Consider the following 19,151-nt stretch of genomic DNA (forward strand, 5'->3'; position numbering starts at 1 on the left):
ACCCAACAGGACTGTGCTAAATGTTGTTTGTATTGCACAAATAATAATTACGTTCTCATTAATCCTCCTTTTGGATTATTTACTAATAATGGTTCTACCCTTGATTTGCTTCTACCCTTAAGTCTGCCAGGAATGAACCCACAAGGTTGAACCTTCTCTTAGTTTGTAAATGGTGTATCTTTTTTTATGTAGGGAAGAAAAATGGCAAAAAGTTTGCACTTCTGCAGTGCTCTTAGTCTTAGCTAAAAGTAAAATTAAATAAAATGTTGAATCATTATACAGGGGTTGTACTTGAGAATGACATTCTAGGGCCCTTGATCCTACCAAGAGACAGAGAGAAAGAGAAAGAAGTAAAAGGAGATTAAAAGAAGTGGACTGGCTGTTCTGTGGCCTGTTCCCTTGTAAAAGAAAACTCTCCCTTTTCAAAAATTAAACTTTTATTTATAATTTCACAAGATAACAGTAAAATAAAAAAGAAGACAACGTGCTTTCAGCATTTTTCAAGGTACACTATGATTTGAAAAACAAATAGTTTATTGCTTCAAAAACAATGGCAGTGCATCATTGGAACTAGATCATGTGTATTTGAAACTTGGCATTCTTTTCTATTGTATTTGCCATTATTTCATGAGGGAGGCAGCCAGCAATGGGTGGAGCATGCTGAGGGGAAGGAGAGATAGAGCGAGGAACTCATTATTATGTTTTTGTCTTCCTCCTTTCTCTCTTTTTTCTTTGACAGTAAATGGTGGCTACAATCACTGTCATTTGATATCCGAGAAGAATAACGTCATGGATGTGGAGATGGCAAGTAGCTTGGGGTCCATGTGTAGACAGAACCTGCTCATACACTCAGGAAATTCATTTACCCGAGACCACCCATTGCCTTGTGAAAGACTGCTGCATGTTAGTCAGCTGAACTTATCTTGCTCAGATACAAGGTATTGTTTTCAGTTTTGATTGCCTTATGTGTGTTTATCATTTTTGACGTTACACAATTCTGAACATTTTCTCCTGAGTATGAGCCAATAGTTGTACATCATCCTGTTACCAGCTTGTATTTTCCACAGATGGTACTTCATAACTCAAGCATGCTTTCCTTCCGTGATTTGATTCTAGGCCTCAGAAAGAGAAACTCTCTTTCCTCATGACTCATAATGGGCTTCTCCATTTCCAAATTTCTAGACCATGATGTCATTTTCAGTAGTCACCTCAGGACTGTCCATTCACAGAGGCTGTTAGAGTTTTCTTTTAGTCAAACATGCATCAGCAACATGCATTGATGATGACAGGCAAAGAAGGCATGTTCATTGTGCATGCATGTGTATGAACCCTCAATTTCTCTATTTTAATCTCCAACTTTCTGATTGCCATGAGAATAGATGATTGTTTGATTTGTGCCTTGTGAAAAGAAAATGCGAAAACATCCTTCACATTTTATCTGTGAATGAAATGGGATATCTCTGTTACAGATTTCATGGGCTCTGCATCACTGAGGTTTGATCTCCAGTCTCTTTAGTTGAGTTCTCTGTAGCATTGTAGAAAGAAACTATCTTAGAAAGCTGGGTTCAAGACTTGTAGTCAACGAGTTAGAACAAACATGAGGTCTGGCTTCATGTCTGATGGTGCAATCCTATCCAAACTTTCTTGAGAGTAAGCCCTATTGACTATAATGGTGCTTACTTCTGAGTAGACATGGATGAGATTGTTCTGTCAAAAAGGTGATACTTCCAAGTTACAATATCTACGTAGGTGGGATTACCAGATACAAAGTGGGACAGAGTGCCTATACCTTTAACCATTGTATAGAAGAGGGGATTTGGGCAGGTGCAGCTTTTGAAACCCTTCCATGTTGACCTGCACCTGCCCAAATTCCCTCTTCTATACAATGGTTAAAGGTATTAGGCACTCTGTCCCACTTAGTATCCGGTAACCCTATGCTTAGGGAGAAGATAGTAAAATAATTATTTAACTAGAATTTCCTGTATGATGTCAGGCTGCCATCTAGTCAACATAGCATTTAGTACCTTTATAAAACTGAAAATGAGTTTTTAAAACTTCTCTACTCTACATAGTTCAATTGACATGTTTCAGCAAATATAAATCATTGCTTTCAAGGTTTCAGTTTGAAAACTGGATCACTGATTTTGACCGATGTACTTTGCTTCCATTATATTAATAGAAGGCTCCTGTTTATTAAATATAGACAAATGCAATACTAGTTTTTATTGTTACAAACTGACATTATTACCAGGTTCCAAATCAAATCCCTTCCTGAGCAGACGTCAGTGGTTCAGAGAAATTTGCTATGAATTAAAAATGCATCTGCCCATTTTAATCACAGACTTTGAAATAATCTTGACCTTCTTGAGAACGTGAAAGGGAGGACATGCTTCAAAGTTGCAGCTTTAAGATACAGTATTTTGATTAATAAGTGCTCTCTGCCTGGAATCCCCTAATCCAAATTTCCATAGACACAGCATGAGGAAACAAGAATTCTAACTCAGTCATGGAAATGTTGCTGTTTCTCATTTTATTATGTATGTTTGTCAACTGCATTTTGAGCCTGTTGTGAATCCACATGGTGCTTGCTTGGTAAGAAGCTGGTTTTAATTCTGTCATTAAAGACAATTACGATGCAAAGATAATTGGGGATGGAGCAAACAAAAGGAGGAAGAGAAGACCCTGCTTAGATCTTTTCAGGAGCTTTTTGAAAAATCCATAATGAGGAAATGACAGATGCTCGTATACAGAGGATCATAGTACGCACTTACGAAATATGAACTCCTTATAACTCTGTCTCGGGGAAGATTCCCAGAACAACACAGGATTATATGCCATAGAACATGAGAGATGTGCTATTGTGATATAAAGCAACAGGTGACTGAACTAATTCCTTTTACTCTAAAGCTTGGCCCAGGTTCTGTAGGTGTTTCAGCTTTCTCAGTAACTAGAAGAACATTCAGTGAATATCAAGATTTCTCAGCAATCCCTTTTGTTGGTTGGTTGGTTTTCTTGGTTTTAACACCTTGGGTCATAATCTTATGCTTCTCCACATCACTCAGGAGAATCTACTCTGTGATGCTATCTCCCATTTTGTATTTTATTAGCCTTTGCAAACTAATGATCTGCATAAACTGCTCTTCACTGCAACCTTTCTATATTTATTAAGGAGGTAGGATGAAAGCTATTCATAAATGGGTTGTCTCCAAGGGTAGCATGGCCCATTTCTTTTTGTGAAGGAGGGTCCCACCTTGTTAGAAATCCAGATACAAGTTTGGGATCACTGACCAATGGAGTGTGCACCATTGCTGCAGGATCAACCCACTCTTTGTCCCCAATTCCTCCCCTGGAACACCTGGTTCTTCCCCCTCCCCCCATGCACACAATCCACCTCCCATGCCAGCTTATCTTTGGAGCTGGTTGCCAGCTGTGGCAGTGGGTTGCCATTACTGCCACTGTTTATGGCAGTGGCTCCAAAATGGCTCCAACCAGCACGCTATACGTGCCGCCATATAGAACTCTGTTCCAGTGTCATAAGTCAGTGGGTAGAATTGAGCTGTTTGAGACAGAACTGCAGGACCATGGGAGCATAAGTGTTGTACATTTGAGGTTGTCTATGCCTGTATTCGTACTGTAGAATTTATGGACACCCACCAATAAGGTGTGCAACCCTAACATCAACTTTCAGTGTAATACTGTGCATATTTACTCAGTAGTAAGTAACTCTGAACAGTGAGTCTTCTTTATTCATCAATATAATTAGGGAATGCAGCCTTAGCTCATATATGAGAGGCAAACGCACTGAAAGGTAACTCTTGCATTACGTTATTGCCTGTTACTGTACATTCTTCATGTACTGCCACTGGAAAAGTTCACTGTGCTATATGACCTTTTACAGGCAAATTCATGCAAATATCCTCACACTGAGATGAAAACTTAAGCATGTAGTGCTTGTTATCCTCAACTTCTATAAAAGACACAGCTCTACCAGGACCTCAGGCTGTTTAAATGATAGAGAAGAATAACTGAGCTGGCAGAGAATACCAGAATCATGCTTGGCCATGGCTGTTCTGACCATTCCTTCTTCCCAAAACATAAATAACAGAAAAGAGAATTTCTGTGGTTTTGTCCTTAATTCCTTGAGTTTTAACCATTGCCACAGCCCTATTAAAAGCATGTACCATTTTTGTCATCATTGAGAAAATGTTCCAGACAATTGGCTGTTGCAAATAAAATCTCATTTTCCCTTAACATCCTGAAATTTTTTACTCCTTCCATTCCTCCTTGACGTATTTAACAGCTGTATTCTAAAAAGAACCATTCTGTCTCTTTCCCCCATCCCACAAGCCCATCTAATGGTTTTCAACATCATACAGCATACTTCCCACTACACAGAACAGGTAAATGAGATGCATATGTTTTACTGGAAAAGCCCTAATAACTTTCTTTGCCACAACAGACCCATAAACAGCTAATGTTGGACATTTTTCAAATGATCCATTATCAAGTATACAAAACACCTCTTTTGCATGGTTATTCAGAAATTAGAGTGTTTCAAATCTCTGAAGATGATGTAGCAGAAAACACCCCAAAATACTAATGGGTTTATGAATATCTTATAGGAGATTTGGATTTATGTATAAAATAGCCTGAAAAGGGTTTCGTAATGTTTTATTAGGAAGGTGATCATCTTGCTGTTCTCAGTCCTCATTTCTAATACCTTTATATGTACGTGTATATCTTTATTCAGAATAGGAGAACTCAAAACAAAAGCTCAGTGTGGTGTAATGGTTAGAGCTTTGGACCAAGAAGACCTGTGTGAACAAGGGTTGATGACTGTCCCTCAGTCTAACTTATTGTGATGATAAAAGGAGGTCGGCCAAGCATGTATCCCATGTTGGCATCCTTCAGTCTCGGAAGACTATGGTATCGCGCTCTGAATGGTGGTTCTGGAACAGAGTGTCCTCTCCAGTGCGCGAGGCCTGGGTAAAGTAGATATGGAGGATAGACTGTTTCCCATGCAGCAAATTCCCCCTCTCCATGTCGCTGAAATGGCCCAATGGAAAGGCAGAGGCCAATACGGTTGGTTCCAGTGGCGTCGCAGGAGTTGCCAGAACGTGACTGTGTTCAGCCATGAACTCCCTCAGGGACTCCGGCTCTGGATTTTGCCTTGAGGTTGACTCCTGAAGCCTTTTCCATAACTGGATGTAGCCACAAGGCAGTGGAGGTTTGGGATCAGAGTTTTCCTTCTCTCAGATGAGCTGCCTTCCTAGGCTGACGAGTCCCATCTACCCAGTGGCTGTTTAGTCGCCTCTTACGCAAGTACAACCAAACTGAGGGCCTGTTCTTATCCCCAGCCCCCAGGGGAATGTATATACAACCATGTATATGGCCCTGAATTCTTGAAGGAAAAATGATATATAAAATATGAAAATAATTTTTTTTCCAAAACCTTAATTCTGCACATGCAGTTTTGCACACAAGAAATAACAAAGATCAGTTCTAAATAATATGTAAAATATAACCTGATTTTATGGTAAAGGCAGGGTAGGCCATAAGAACTAGAATGCTTGAACTGAAATTCTTAAGTTTCAAACAACTGTCTAAGACCCATGGAAGAACTTTGGAGTCAGCAAGTTATCTAACCCTAAGGGTTTCCTCACTAATGAGGCATTCTTAAGAACATAAGAACAGCCCCACTGGATCAGGCCATAGGCCCATCTAGTCCAGCTTCCTGTATCTCACAGCAGCCCACCAAATGCCCCAGGGAGCACACCAGATAACAAGAGACCTCATTCTGGTGCCCTCCTTTGCATCTGGCATTCTGACATAGCCCATTTCTAAAATCAGGAAGTTGCACATATCATGGCTTGTAACCCATCATGGATTTTATCCAATCCCCTTTTAAAGGCATCCAGGCCAGACGCCGTCACCACATCCTGCAGCAAGGAGTTCCACAGACCGACCACACGCTGAGTAAAGAAATATTTTCTTTTGTCTGTCCTAACCCTCCCAACACTCAATTTTAGTGGATGTCCCCTGGTTCTGGTGTTATGTGAGAGTACATAACACCAGAGCATCTCTCTATCCACTTTATCCTTCCCATGCATAATTTTGTATGTCTCAATCATGTCCCCCCTCAGGCATCTCTTTTCTATGCTGAAGAGGCCCAAACGCCATAGCCTTTCCTCATAAAGAATGTGCCCCAGCCCAGTAATCATCTTAGTTGCTCTCTTTGCACCATTTCCACCATTTCTTTTAATATTGAAACACATAAAATACTGTGAAAGCATAGAATTTTCTTGTGTGGAATTTGGAATGCATGGTAAAGTCATAAGGAAGCTGTGCTGGTTGTTCCAAATGCATGTCACGGGAAAAAATTTATACTGCATAATTCTTCATTTTACTGGGGTGCCTCCCATTTTACAGATAGGCTATTAAGATGTGTTAATAAATATGCATTCACTGTTCCACCTGTAAAAGCCAGGTGTGTTGATTACTATCAGATGAAATGTAAGGGATTAAGATATTAGGAAGAATAAATTATAGCAAGTCATAAAAATGATTTGAAATAGAATTTTTACAAGTCATCATTCTTGAGATGAAAGCATTGCATATGGAATCTCAATGTCAAGAGAAGGCAATTTCTAGAGGGATTGCAGTCTTCAACCTAGTGTTTATGGTGTATAAGATATTGGGTTGTAAATGTGCTCACAAGGAGAAGCCTAAATCTTGCCAGTTCTGCATCCCTTGTGTGTGTATGTGATTTTGTCAAGTCACTGGGATGCATTAAAAATAAAAACTGCATGGTATGCAGACAAGATGGAAATAAGTTTAAAATAAATGTAACCCATCCCATACTTCGGAAGTTTACTATACAGTTCCTTCCGTCATTGCATGATATGCAGGACATATGTATGGAAGACAGAATTATCAATGGCTGTCAAGCAAATCATGCGATTCACCTTTGAGCCGAGAATGTCTTTTAGATTTGGGTGCTCAAATTTTTAAGTCACAAAACAAATTCTACTACCCACTATGCTTCCCCAGCTGTATATCCTTTCCAAAAATATTGCCTAGGAAGGTTAGTATAGTGACACAGAGGTTATAAAGTAGAAACCAACACAATTGTATTAAATAACAGGACAAAAAAGGTTGATCCAATTCTATTATAAGTAGGGCCAGGGTGAATTGTCTTCTCACTGTTCATGGTGAAGGAATGATAGTGCACATCCCATCCCATTTATGGAGCATGCCTTTCCTGCTGGATATCCACATGTGAACATGTCATCTCCACCTTCTCCTCCCGGGGGATCTCCATCTTCATTTGGTTTGAGAAACCATGTCATAGCAGATGGGACACATGAAGGTGCTCTTAAACACTTTAGCTTTACTGGTTTCCAAACAGTCAACAGAAAGAAAAGGAGGGTGTTGTCCTTTTCCCTGAGGTTGACTTCATCATGACTTTTCTCTCATCATTTTCTCACCTCGGGATGACCTACATGGGGTGCACCATCTAAAATGCAGCCCAGGGTAGGGTCTATGGGGTATGGGGGTAGCTCAGGCCCCACACCACCTCTTGGACGTCCCAGCTCGTCCTTAGTTCAGGTCCCTGGGACCTGCTGTTTGACTCTCTCTCAAGACTGTAGCTTCTGGGGGAGAGTATCCCCACTTCCATTCTTTGCACCTCGTTTCTGTTACATTCGCCTTTTGGGGTTGGACTGGCCATAGCCCTCCCCATGCCTTCTAGCAGGACCAGTGTTCCCTAGGTCGCCCACCTTCCCCTCCTCCAAGGTCCATTGTTGCTTCCTCGTGTCCTCCTCTGTTACTCTTGCCTGTCTTCCTCTCCTTCCTCCACTTGCCTCTGTCTGGTCTTTCCCTCCTCTGCTCCTCTCTGTATCACTTTCTTCCTTTGTTTCTCTCTCGCGCTTTTCTAAATTTCTCTGCCCTTCTCCCATCTTGTTCTACTCTTCTCTAACAGCTGGGTTCAGCAACCCCCCCCCCCCCGCCTGGCCAGGTGCTGCTGGTTTACTCCTCCACCTGGATAAAAACAGGTTGTGGCCATGATCCTCACTAGCCATTGTTCCTGCGCCCTGCATTTGGGCAGGGCTCCTTGGTCTGGTATCCAGCTGGCTAGCATGATCATGTGCACCACTTCCAGCTGATTGGCAGCATCATGTGCACTTCCCCAACTGGTTTGTGGATCCCCTTTCTCACTCATCTGCCTCATCAGGCTTTCCTAGAGGCACACATAATGTAATATTTGAATACAGAGTGAATGTATAAAATCTATAAGGCCTAAACAATACAGTCAGTAATCTATACTGATCCTGGAATTGGCAGCTTTTACATGTTTGCACTACTAAAATAGTGTACCCATGTGTGGAAGAGTGTTTCTGGTGGGCAGAGTGGAAAGTGTAATCTTGCTCCCCTACAATATGTGGGGAGTATATAGGGGCAAAGATTGCAATTAAAATATCAAAAAGTCCATTGCAGTTATAGAGTCCCAGGAAACAGAATACAAAATCACATACATCGATAACAAAGGAAATCAAGGTAAATAAGTTCATTGTGTGTTTTGTTAGTTATGAATACAATTGTTTGTGTGTTCAGTTCTTAAGTGCATTGCATTTTTTCCATGCAAGTCAAAGTATCCCTCTTTGTTCCCATTTACTTGTTTGAATACCTGTTTTTTCTCTCCCTGTTCCATTGCAAAGGGATGCAGGTTGCCACACTTCCCTCCCATCCCTGCAGAGAGAATATCTCCCACTCTAGTCTGGAAAGTATGTATCTGTTCACAGGTGACAGAAAAGTGCATTAAGGATGAAATTAGATGCACCTTCCTGCATGGGTTTCAATCAGCCTCAACTCTGATTCTGGTCACCCTTAACCCTACATTGTAGTCATTCACACGTGTGCAGAAATGGCGCAAGTGGAACAAATACATCCATTTAGGGCGTAATCCTAACCCCTTATGTCAGTGCTTTCCAGCACTGACATAGCGGTGCCAATGGGACATGTGCTGCATTCTGCAGCTGGGTGTCACTCACGGAGGCCTCCTCAAAGTAAGGGAAAGCACTGACATAAGGGGTTAGGAATGCACCCTTACTATCGCATGTGAAAAAGCCCAGAGAGCATATTTTTGTGATTTTTTTCTTCTACTTCTTGCACGCTCATTTCGCCTGATTCACAGGTGACAGGTATCATGGATTATTCTGTTCACACAGAGGAACATGCTCGTTTTCCTAATGCTCAAACCACAATATCACGGTGGGATTTTCCCTGCGACTAGTCTTATCGGTTGTGAGTGCTGTATCAAATGTAGTTGTATAAGTGTCACTGATAGTATCTATAACATTGTAAGTGATGACTAATGTAGCTCTTTTCTCTCCATTGTGACACACCTGAAATTTTGAAATTTGTATTTAATTTATTTAAAAGGCTGAGTTTTCTCTTTTAAGCATGGGAGAACTGGTGTAGCAATTTTTGTCTGAAATATGATGGACACCAATAAGGCTATCCAAACTTCCAACAACAGTCCATTTTGTAATTATTTTCCCTGGTTTTAAACTTTTAAAAAAAAATTTAACACTTCAGTAAAACCCATTTTAATCATATTTCCCTTCTCCAGAATTGCAAAATAATCCTACCTGATACTTTTATAAAGCTGAAAGGAGCTCTCTCTGTAGGAAGGCATTTTCCCTCTATTAGGTAGGGCTGAAATATAGTACTATTCAGGCTTAATCAAAGTTAGAATAAGTATGGCTCCCAAAATTAAATTGCGTGTGTATGCCTGGAGATGTTCCAACCCCTGTGAATAGAAATTATGGGTTGTATCCAAAGAAAATTGGTCATTACAAAGCTTCATTGAAATTGGCAGGCCTGAACATACAGTGGAATCTTGTACATAATTACCCAGAACGATATTTCATTGTGCCCATCAGGGTTGACCCCCAGGTAAATATGTTTAGGATTGCAGCTCTAGTGATGATTAACATCACATGAAATTCAGTAGTGCTTTGTCACAATTAACTGTTTTTGAATGACATTACATTAAAAAAGAACATAAGTAAATTTACCCTTAGAATTTATAATTACTTTATCTTGGAGTCAGAATGCATGTTATTCCTTCTTCTGTTCCCATATTTTAAACGAGATAGAAAGATTCATAAAATATAAGAAAAGCCCTGCTGGATCAGGCAAGAGACCCAACTTGTCTAGCGTCCTTTTTTCACAGTGGCCCACCTGCTCCCTCTGGGTAGTCCACAAATAGAAGATGGGCATAACTGTTTCCCAGTGTTGCTCCCCTGTAACTGGCATCTGGCACCTCCTCTCTCTTCAGGTTGATACTGGTCTGCACATCCATCAGAGAAAGGTGGTAGATTGGACTGTACCACTACAGGTTGTAACTTTTCTTTCTTTCTTTCTTTCTTTCTTTCTTTCTTTCTTTCTTTCTTTCTTTCTTTCTTTCTTCCTTCCTTCCTTCCTTCCTTCCTTCCTTCCTTCCTTCCTTCCTTCCTTCCTTCCTTCCTTCCTTCAGGATTCTGCTCCCTTCTGTTACTCATGGAGGCCAGGTCCATTAGGTTAACTATCTCAGTGTTCAAGTGACTCTTGCAGTATGGAGTAGATTGTAAATCACTGGTAAGAGAGAAGCTGTATGTGTATAATCATGTTCTTTTAAATGGAAAAACAAATCTCTGGGTGAAAGTACCCATTTTCCTAAATTCCCAAAGTTCTGGACTCATGTCATCCACCTGGGCTACTTGTGATAGGAAAAAACTGAAAATAGTGAATGCTTTACATTTTGTCTGCATTTCCACTGAAGATATAAATAGGGGTTAATAAGATACATGTCTTTTTGAAAAGCATTGTCATGTTTTGGTATATATGAAATGCACACCATGTGAGATGTTGCTTTTCTGTTCTCAAGGAGACTGCTTGTAAAGAATGTTCAAATGCAGTTGTTACATAGGATGTGAAGAGAATGTGCACAAAATATTAAATTATTCCCTGCTAAATTGCATAATAAATGTTGCATCTCATATGACATGCTAAAATTCTCTGCCTCTTAGTGATGCTAAATGAAACTGTGTTGCAGGCCTCCCTCATTCCAAGACTCCACAGATACTACCGCTCCATGCTTGAATGGAAATCGCACTACTCAGCATATAAAACAGGAGTGTCCAAATGATTACAAGGGCCTTTCTGAGGTTTCTACACACAGAGGGATTACTGAAGGGATGGAACTGAGAGGTTCAAGCAGCCTTCATCCTGAAATAGACCTAATGAACAATGGCTTTACAAATTCACTTTCATCGTTGGTGTTTAATAATGAACATAGCTCCTCCCTGGGCTCGTTGTCACTCAGCAGCCCTCAGCATTCAAGCAGGCACCAGACAAGCAACCTGAAGAAGAGATGCATCTCCATGCTGCCATCTTCTGCTGATGGGATTGATATTACGACTATCATTCGTACATCACAGACGTCACTGGTCACCTGCGTGAATGGACTACGGACTAATTCGACTGGCATTTCCTCTTCCCCTGGGGAGATTACTCTCCACAGTACTCAGAAACCCTCTCGCCCACAGTCTTGCTCCCAACCTGGGAATCTCTGCCATCTTCCGTCCCCATCGGTATGCCTTGTACCTGTTTCCACTGAACTTGTCCGAGGGGACTGTGATCATTCGCAAATGCAGCAAGCAGATGAAAATGCAAGCCTCTGCCTTATAATGAACAATGCTGGTGTCCCTCAGCAAGACACTTCACATGGCAACCAGAAGTTGAATTTTTTAAAACAGGAGCCACTTGATGAATACTCTTCTGCCACAGATCTTTTTCAGCATCACCAAGAGCTGCCACCACCTTATCATTTACACCAGCATCGAAGCCAAACTCAAGGGACTCTATCTCATTTACATGCATCCATGTCTCCAAAGTCTCTTCAAATTAGCGAAGGCGACGAGCAGGAGATCAGCAGTGGCAAGCAGGCCTGCCGGTGGATTGACTGCAGTGCTGCTTACGATCAGCAAGATGAACTGGTCCGGCACATAGAAAAAACGCATATTGATCAACGGAAAGGGGAGGACTTCACTTGTTTCTGGGCTGGTTGTGTCCGTCGGTATAAGCCTTTCAATGCTCGTTATAAACTGCTGATCCATATGAGGGTTCATTCTGGAGAGAAACCAAACAAGTGTATGGTAAGTCTGGAATATATTTATTTGACTAGAAACACGCTGAGGTCATTGCACTTTTCTCCTCCTATATTTCAAAAATATTCCTCTAATATAATCAAACTGCTTTCCTGTAATTTGTTCTGTTATGTGTCCAAACAGAAAAAATAATTGACTAGATGCACACACTAGTCAGTGTGTTCTTTGCACTCTTTACTTTCTCAATATCCGCCCAACATAATTATGTTTTCCTGCAACTTGGTCTGTGGTGCTTCTAATGAGAATTTGTGAGGAAAAAAATAACTTTTTTTCTGAGAGGAAATGTCTGAGTTATAAATATTGTAATGTCAGTGAATAATATTTTGCTGCCGTCTGTGAAAGCTTAACTTTTAATACAATAGTTTGTTTTTAAACTGGACCCTGAAACATTAATATGGTGATCAAAGCAATCTGCTTCAGTGTAATGCAAAAGACGGGTCACTGTGCCTCGGGTGACATTTTAAATCAAGGAACATAAAGCACATTTAATGAAATTCTTTTCATTTGGCCTTTTGAACAGTATCCCAAACTCAGCCCTTTGAAATAATAGATGGCAGAAAGGAATAGAATCCTCCTAATTATTATTAATGATTAAAATTGAGCATGTGATATGATTTTTAGGATGGCTTTCATTTAACTAAAAAAACAAAACATAAAGAAGAATTTTGAGAAGACCACCAATAAAAACTCTTCTCTGATCTGGCAGATCCAACCTTCACAAGAATTCCAAAGAGAACATCTTGAGAACAGTATTCTCTGCTTGCGTTATCACCATAATGTGGGCAATTAAAATAAAAGCTAATGACTTGCAGTTGTCTTCCACATGCTGAAAGCCCCAATAATATGAAACCCTGAACAGAACAGATAACAAGAAGGCAAGAATGGTCCAAGCTTCCCAACCCAGCTGTGAAATATGAAACTTTTGTTTGCAACCCCAAATGGATTGCTTACAAAGGAATAACCACACCAGCAGATTGGGTTGCCTCATCAAAACGTCAGCAAGGAGCGCTTTAGAGATTTGATGTGTCTTTACTGGAGTACCTGGGAGTTGTGCTCTGAAAAAAAGTCTGTGATGTTCTAGAACAGGGGTGTTCAAACATGTTGGCAGGAGGGCCACATCATCTCTCTGACACTGTGTCGGGGGCTGGGGAAAAAATTATTTACCATTTAAAATTTGAATAAATTTACATAAATGAATATATTAGAGATGGAACTTATTTGAATGAATGAACGTCTTGCAGTAGCTCAAGGCCTATAAAAAGCCTTGCACAAAGCAAGGCCAGCCTTTCCTTCGCTGCCACTGTTGCATCACAGACATGAAACAGCAAGTAGTGAAGAGGGCCCTCATCCCATAGCTCAGGTGAGAAGTCAAACAGTCGTCCTCTTGCTGAGAACAGTTGCGTCGGGCCAGCATGAGCTCCAGCAAGTCTCCGGAGTGCCAGAGGCTCATTGGAGACTGGGGGCTCCCCGAGGGCCTGATTGGGAGCCTCCGAGGGCTGCAAGTGGCCCCCGGGCCGGGGTTTGGGCACCCCTGTTCTAGAATGAATGGCATTCCTTCATATTAAGATATCCTTTCAAACTGAAGTGACATCTGGTCACTTTGCAGTAAGTGAGTAAGTGCTACTGTAACTATTATTTTCCAAATGCAATTCATATTTGGAGCAGATACATACTTAGAGTGAGAGATAACTTAGACCTAGTAAATCTCTGAGGAGAATGTACGTGTCTTACAGCCCACTCCTAACTAATCCCTCCCCCATTGATGCAGCCGTGCTAACTGCATCAGGAGTGCATGCTGCATCCTTCAAGGGGGGGCAGTTGCAGTGGTCTCCTCAAGATAAGGGAACATTTGTTCCTTTACTCTTGGGCAAACCTCTGTTGCCCTATTGGATCTCCATGGAACTATTCCAACCATTTGGCTGGCATAGGTTCAAAGAGAGTAAGAGAGAGGGAACGGCTGAAGGAACGGGCTAAGATACAGGTACAAGCCACTGCTGCTTGTTTCCACTCCCTCCCCCACTGCCTGCTCCCTGTGCTGGCTTACCTGTGGTCCTGTGTGTAGCTAGCTGCAGCAGTGGGTTGCTGGCACCATTTGCAGCAGTGGTTCTGAAATGGCTGGCAGCGGTGCACAGAGTGCGCTGCAGTCCAACAGTTTACAACTGCAGAACCTCTGTTCTGCTGTTGTAAAACCTCGTTAGAATTGGGCTATTAGTCTCTGTATCTCTGTTTCTAGAGCAAGTGGTTGAACAAAAATGTAAAATAATACAGTATAGTGAAACTGGATTTTCTGCATCTGGTTTTTCATATACAACGTTCTTTATGTCTCATATTAATATCTATTACTTTCTTTAATCAAGATGCAAATATATTTGCTTTCTTTAATCAAGTCTCTCTCTTAATTTAGCCATATGATAGGAAGAATATGCAAGCATGTATACTACTTTTCTCTGATATTTCAAACTTCTTTATATATTACCTTTAATTGTATTGGTATCATCTTGATAAATAATATTTTTTGTACCTTCCTGATTAAAGCTTGCTGCTGCAGCATGATGATGATGATGATAAAACGAGTGCATACAGCTTCCTTCAAAAGCACGTTGTTATGTCGATATCATTACATTAGTTCTAACAATGTTAGGGCGATAATTGCAAAAATCATCACTAGTTAACATGCCAAGTGGCACAAGTGTCTTGTTTAGGAGCAAGGGAGGAGCCATTCAGAAATTTAAACCTCCAGTTAGTTGTGCCTGATAAAAGATACAGCTTGTTGCATTCTGGGAGTTAGAAATGTGAAACGGTGAAAATGTCTATATTACATAGCAATGTTGGCTTTATAATTTTGTCAGTTGCATACAAAGTGATGAGAGCAACCTACTTTCTGCGTCCGTCTCTCTGTCTCTTTAAAAGTTTGTTTTAAAACTAGAGAAGCTTGGTTAGTTTTTTACAGTGATGAAAGATGTGGTATAGAAATCTAGATTTACCTGACAGCAAGAAAAACCCTCTCCACGTTTTCTTTGAAGTGTTTGTTCGGTAGCTATTGTGTAGCAGTTTTCTAATGTTACCTTCCCAGTTAGTATTTCACACAAACCAGTTCTTGTTGTTCAGCTTAAAGAATGCTGTGAGATTACTCTTGTCTTTATGTCCTTGTGTTAAACCATATTAAGTAATGAGTAATGCCAGAAGAAATTTGAATTGTGAATTGGGTCTTGGGAAAGCTGCATATCTATGCATGCTATAAATATTATGCCACCAGCTATACTTTTCATATATACTGTATAGGCAGAAAGCTCTTTCAGTGCTGGCAACAGTACCTGTTTTGAAAGTACTTTGTGCCCCAAGCAGAATTAAGAACATAGCATTACAGAACCAGCAGTTAGCAATCTGTTTTGTGCTGACTGTGGAAGAATTACTGGTAAGACTATTAATATCTGCTGTGATGTAGAAAAACAAGGGGGGAGGTATAAATATACTATGATCTAGAGTTCAGCACAAAAGTAAACTGATTTTAAGAGGATTACTAGAAATGAATCTTTCTTGATACACTACTTTAAAAATGTTAGAAGGTCAAGCTCTTAAGCAATGGGGCACACAGTTTAAAGCATAATATCAACTAGAAATCTGTTTATGTGCAGAATAAATCATTACTGCTGTACAAGAGCTCTCTCTCTCTCTCTCTCTCTCTCTCTCTCTCTCTCTCTCTCTCTCTCTCTCTCTCTCTCTCTGTGTGTGTGTTTGTGTGTTTGTGTGTGTGTGTACACAGTATAGTATTTGTACTTTGATGTGATATTGCCTGAAAAGTTCAGTTATCTTCAAATGAGGTTAATAACCATAAGTTCAAAGAGTAAATTATTTTGCACACTTGAATGTCCTGAGTTTATTTAAAAATGGTTAGCAGACCTTTTTTTTTTAAAAAAAAAAAAAAGCCTAGGATCAGTAGCAATCAGGAGTCACTGGGTATGCCCCCTCCTCAAGAGTTCTTTTTCTTTTGTTGCTTCCAGTGCCTTTCCAGAGCACATACCTCCTTATTTTAAATTTGAGTATCTACTGGCTATTCAGGAAAATGTGTTGACTAAATATGTATTGAATGTGTTCAAGGGAGAATGGCAAGAAGTAGCCCTGCCTGTATGCATAAAAGCTGCTGTCCATGTAAAATTATTAATTTCTTATGACAGGCTTTGCTACTATGTACTGTAATAGACAAAGGAATTTTGGAATTCAGGCTACTTGAGAACAGGAAATACATGAGACATTTTGATTGAAAAGTAAATGGTCCACTAAAATGGCAGTTAATCCTTTTATTATCTTTCCAACAGCAGTTTCCACAGTACTTTCATGAGGTAAGCTTCCCTTCAGTCCAACTGTAACACTCATCATTACAGCTGGTTTAAATTTAGCCAGTGTACTCCCTTCTCAGTAAAAGACAGTGGAAAAGCAAAATTCTATCTGCTATAAAGGAATTACTGATATTTTGGGGATCCTCCATGTGTTTGGTGCCAAAATCTGTATGAGTACTGTTTTCATTTTTCCGTTATATATGCTAATACATTGATTCCTTCTCTACATCATTTGTGTGAGATTTTTTCCCCCTTTTGTTTTGCCTCTCTTGATTCCTTGGGCTGTGCAAGTAGTCTGAAGGAAACTACCTAATCTCTCTGCAATATCCTGTTATGTTTCATACTTAACTTGTGTTAGTTTAGTTTTATTAAATTTGGTGCTCATCATATATATCAAAAATATATCCAACAAAAATAATGATGCAATGCCTCTAAGACTTGAACTTTTGAAGATTAATTTCATGCTTTTTTAGATTTGATGTCCCAGACAATTGGAATTTTGATTGTCTGACAACAGAAATTAGACAGCTTAAATATTTTGAATTGGGAAAAATGGGGATTTCTCATATTACCCTTTTGTCCTATCACTGTTATCCCATTCAGTAATAAAGAATAGTGATAAAAAAAATTGTACAATAATGTTTAAGCCCCTGTTTGCAAATTTAAATCGTTTCAGTCTGGAAGAGTGTTAGGGCTTAGGGCAAAAGAGAGTCAGCTATTGGAAAATTCATCTTCCCCCCTTCTTTTCATGTTTTTTTAATGTAAATAAATGATGTTAATCTTCTCTATTTTATGAATGTGCATTCACCCTTTTATAATATTATAATATTTGTAAAATTCAGCTCCCAAACCCCAAGAAACTGAGTGATTGTCACATTAATGCTGTAACCCTTTACAAATATCCCTGGGAGTAAGTTCTGTTGAATACAGTGCTGCTTACCTCTGAGTACATATGCACAGGTTAGCATTCTTAATATAACTTTATATTTATGTGAGGTGTTTTTAAAATCCCATTTTTCAGTTTTTATACATTTATTTTAAATTATTGCAACTCACTCCAAATGTGTAAACTTACTATACTTCATCTGAAGATTTAGTTCACTTCATCCCAAACTCTTGGAGTGAGTTGCAATAATTTATTCCTTTTAGGTGGAATAAATGGCAGGGTCATACAACACTTTAAAGACATTTATAGGTGATATCTGTTGCTATTGTTGTATAGTTTTAGTGGGATATACTTATGGGGGCATTATGAAGAACTCCTGCACTGCACACTGTACCACAATGTCAATGACTGGCAGTACCTCACCAGGGTTTTTCACAAGGGTCTTTCCCAATCCTTTCTAGACATCCTGTAAAGTTCTGGGTAGGGCTTGGAGCTCTTAGATCATAGCTATATCATTTTGCACTCCATTTGCATTTTATTGTTTAAATGTTTGTATCTTTAGAACCAGAGCATTACAGAATGATTGCAGCGTGCCTGCTATCATTTACGACCCAACCCCACCTGCTGTTTATGACAGCAGAACTTGTGTTCCACCATCCTAAATGGCGTGTGGTGCCATAAATGTCCCATGCTGCTGAGCGCAAAGGAGCCACCAGCAGAATTGGCCAGTGGCTCCCCACATATGTCAATAGCCCATTCAGGCTGCATCAGAGAAGGTAAGGTGGTGGCGGGGGTGGGCTATGGGCTGTTTGGGGGAGGAACTAGGGATGGTTCAGGAGTGGATCTCAGTGTCAGTCGTGCATGCCAGACCCTATCATCCTTTCCCAGTCGGGGCCCACCTCCTCCTTTCCTCAGATTTACACCAGCTACATTGGTGTCATGTGTCTGAGGATATCCATAGCAGACCAGAAGGCCCACCAAGAAGTAATTTTTTTATCTCTCATTGGCCTTCTTGGTCACACCCCCCCCCCAATCGTAGCATGCAATGTGTGCTGGCGTGTTGGCCCAGCTGCATGCTCTGTAGTGGCTGGTGATAGGATTGGACTACTAGTTTGTTAAGTTTGGCACTTCTCTGTTATACAAATTGGGCTCAGAATTTTCAAGGAATACCTTCTTTCATCAGGAGAAGGATAAGAAGAGCCCTGCTGGTCAGGCAAAAGATCCATCTAGTTTAGCATTCTGTTTTGCGCCATGCTTACCAGCTGCTTCTGAAAAACCCACAAGCAGAGATTAGGAGGCCTCATCCCTTTTAAACACTATCTATAGCAAATTCCATAGCATAGAGGAATTATGTGCTGTATGAAGCAGTACTTTCTTTTGTCTGCCCTGAATCTCCTGCCAAAGAGTTTCATTGTGTGAACCCTTGTTCTAGTGTTGTGAGAGAGGGAGTTCTATTGAAATTCACAAACCTCATATCTTGACTTACCATTATTTTAGCCAAATCAGACTCCCCCATAAGTAAGAGGGCCCGCACAAGTAAGAGGGAGCCCTCTGCCCCTCTCCTGTAATCTTTCTTCCATATGAGCATCCCATGCAAAAGCCCTGCTTTATGTTGCCAACAGAGACTGATCTAGGGAAAGAAAGATTGCCTTTTCTTTGGGGCGAGTGACCAAACCTTTCCCTACCAAAGTGGCCAGTAGGGATTGGCCTGTTTGT

The 19,151-nt window shown here is 40.3% G+C and overlaps 1 protein-coding gene across 1 annotated transcript in view; it reads left to right on the forward strand.

The window, feature by feature from the left end:
- GLIS1 (GLIS family zinc finger 1) overlaps positions 1–19,151 on the forward strand; it is a 249,797-nt gene that overhangs the window by 111,460 nt on the left and 119,186 nt on the right. Inside the window, exons 2-3 of the mRNA XM_066625789.1 lie at positions 740–938; positions 11,099–12,200. Coding sequence (XP_066481886.1) covers positions 740–938; positions 11,099–12,200 — 1,301 coding nt within the window. The remainder of the gene's footprint in view (positions 1–739; positions 939–11,098; positions 12,201–19,151) is intronic.

This window comes from Tiliqua scincoides, chromosome 4 (assembly GCF_035046505.1).
Source record: "Tiliqua scincoides isolate rTilSci1 chromosome 4, rTilSci1.hap2, whole genome shotgun sequence".
In the NCBI taxonomy this organism is placed as follows: domain Eukaryota; kingdom Metazoa; phylum Chordata; class Lepidosauria; order Squamata; family Scincidae; genus Tiliqua; species Tiliqua scincoides.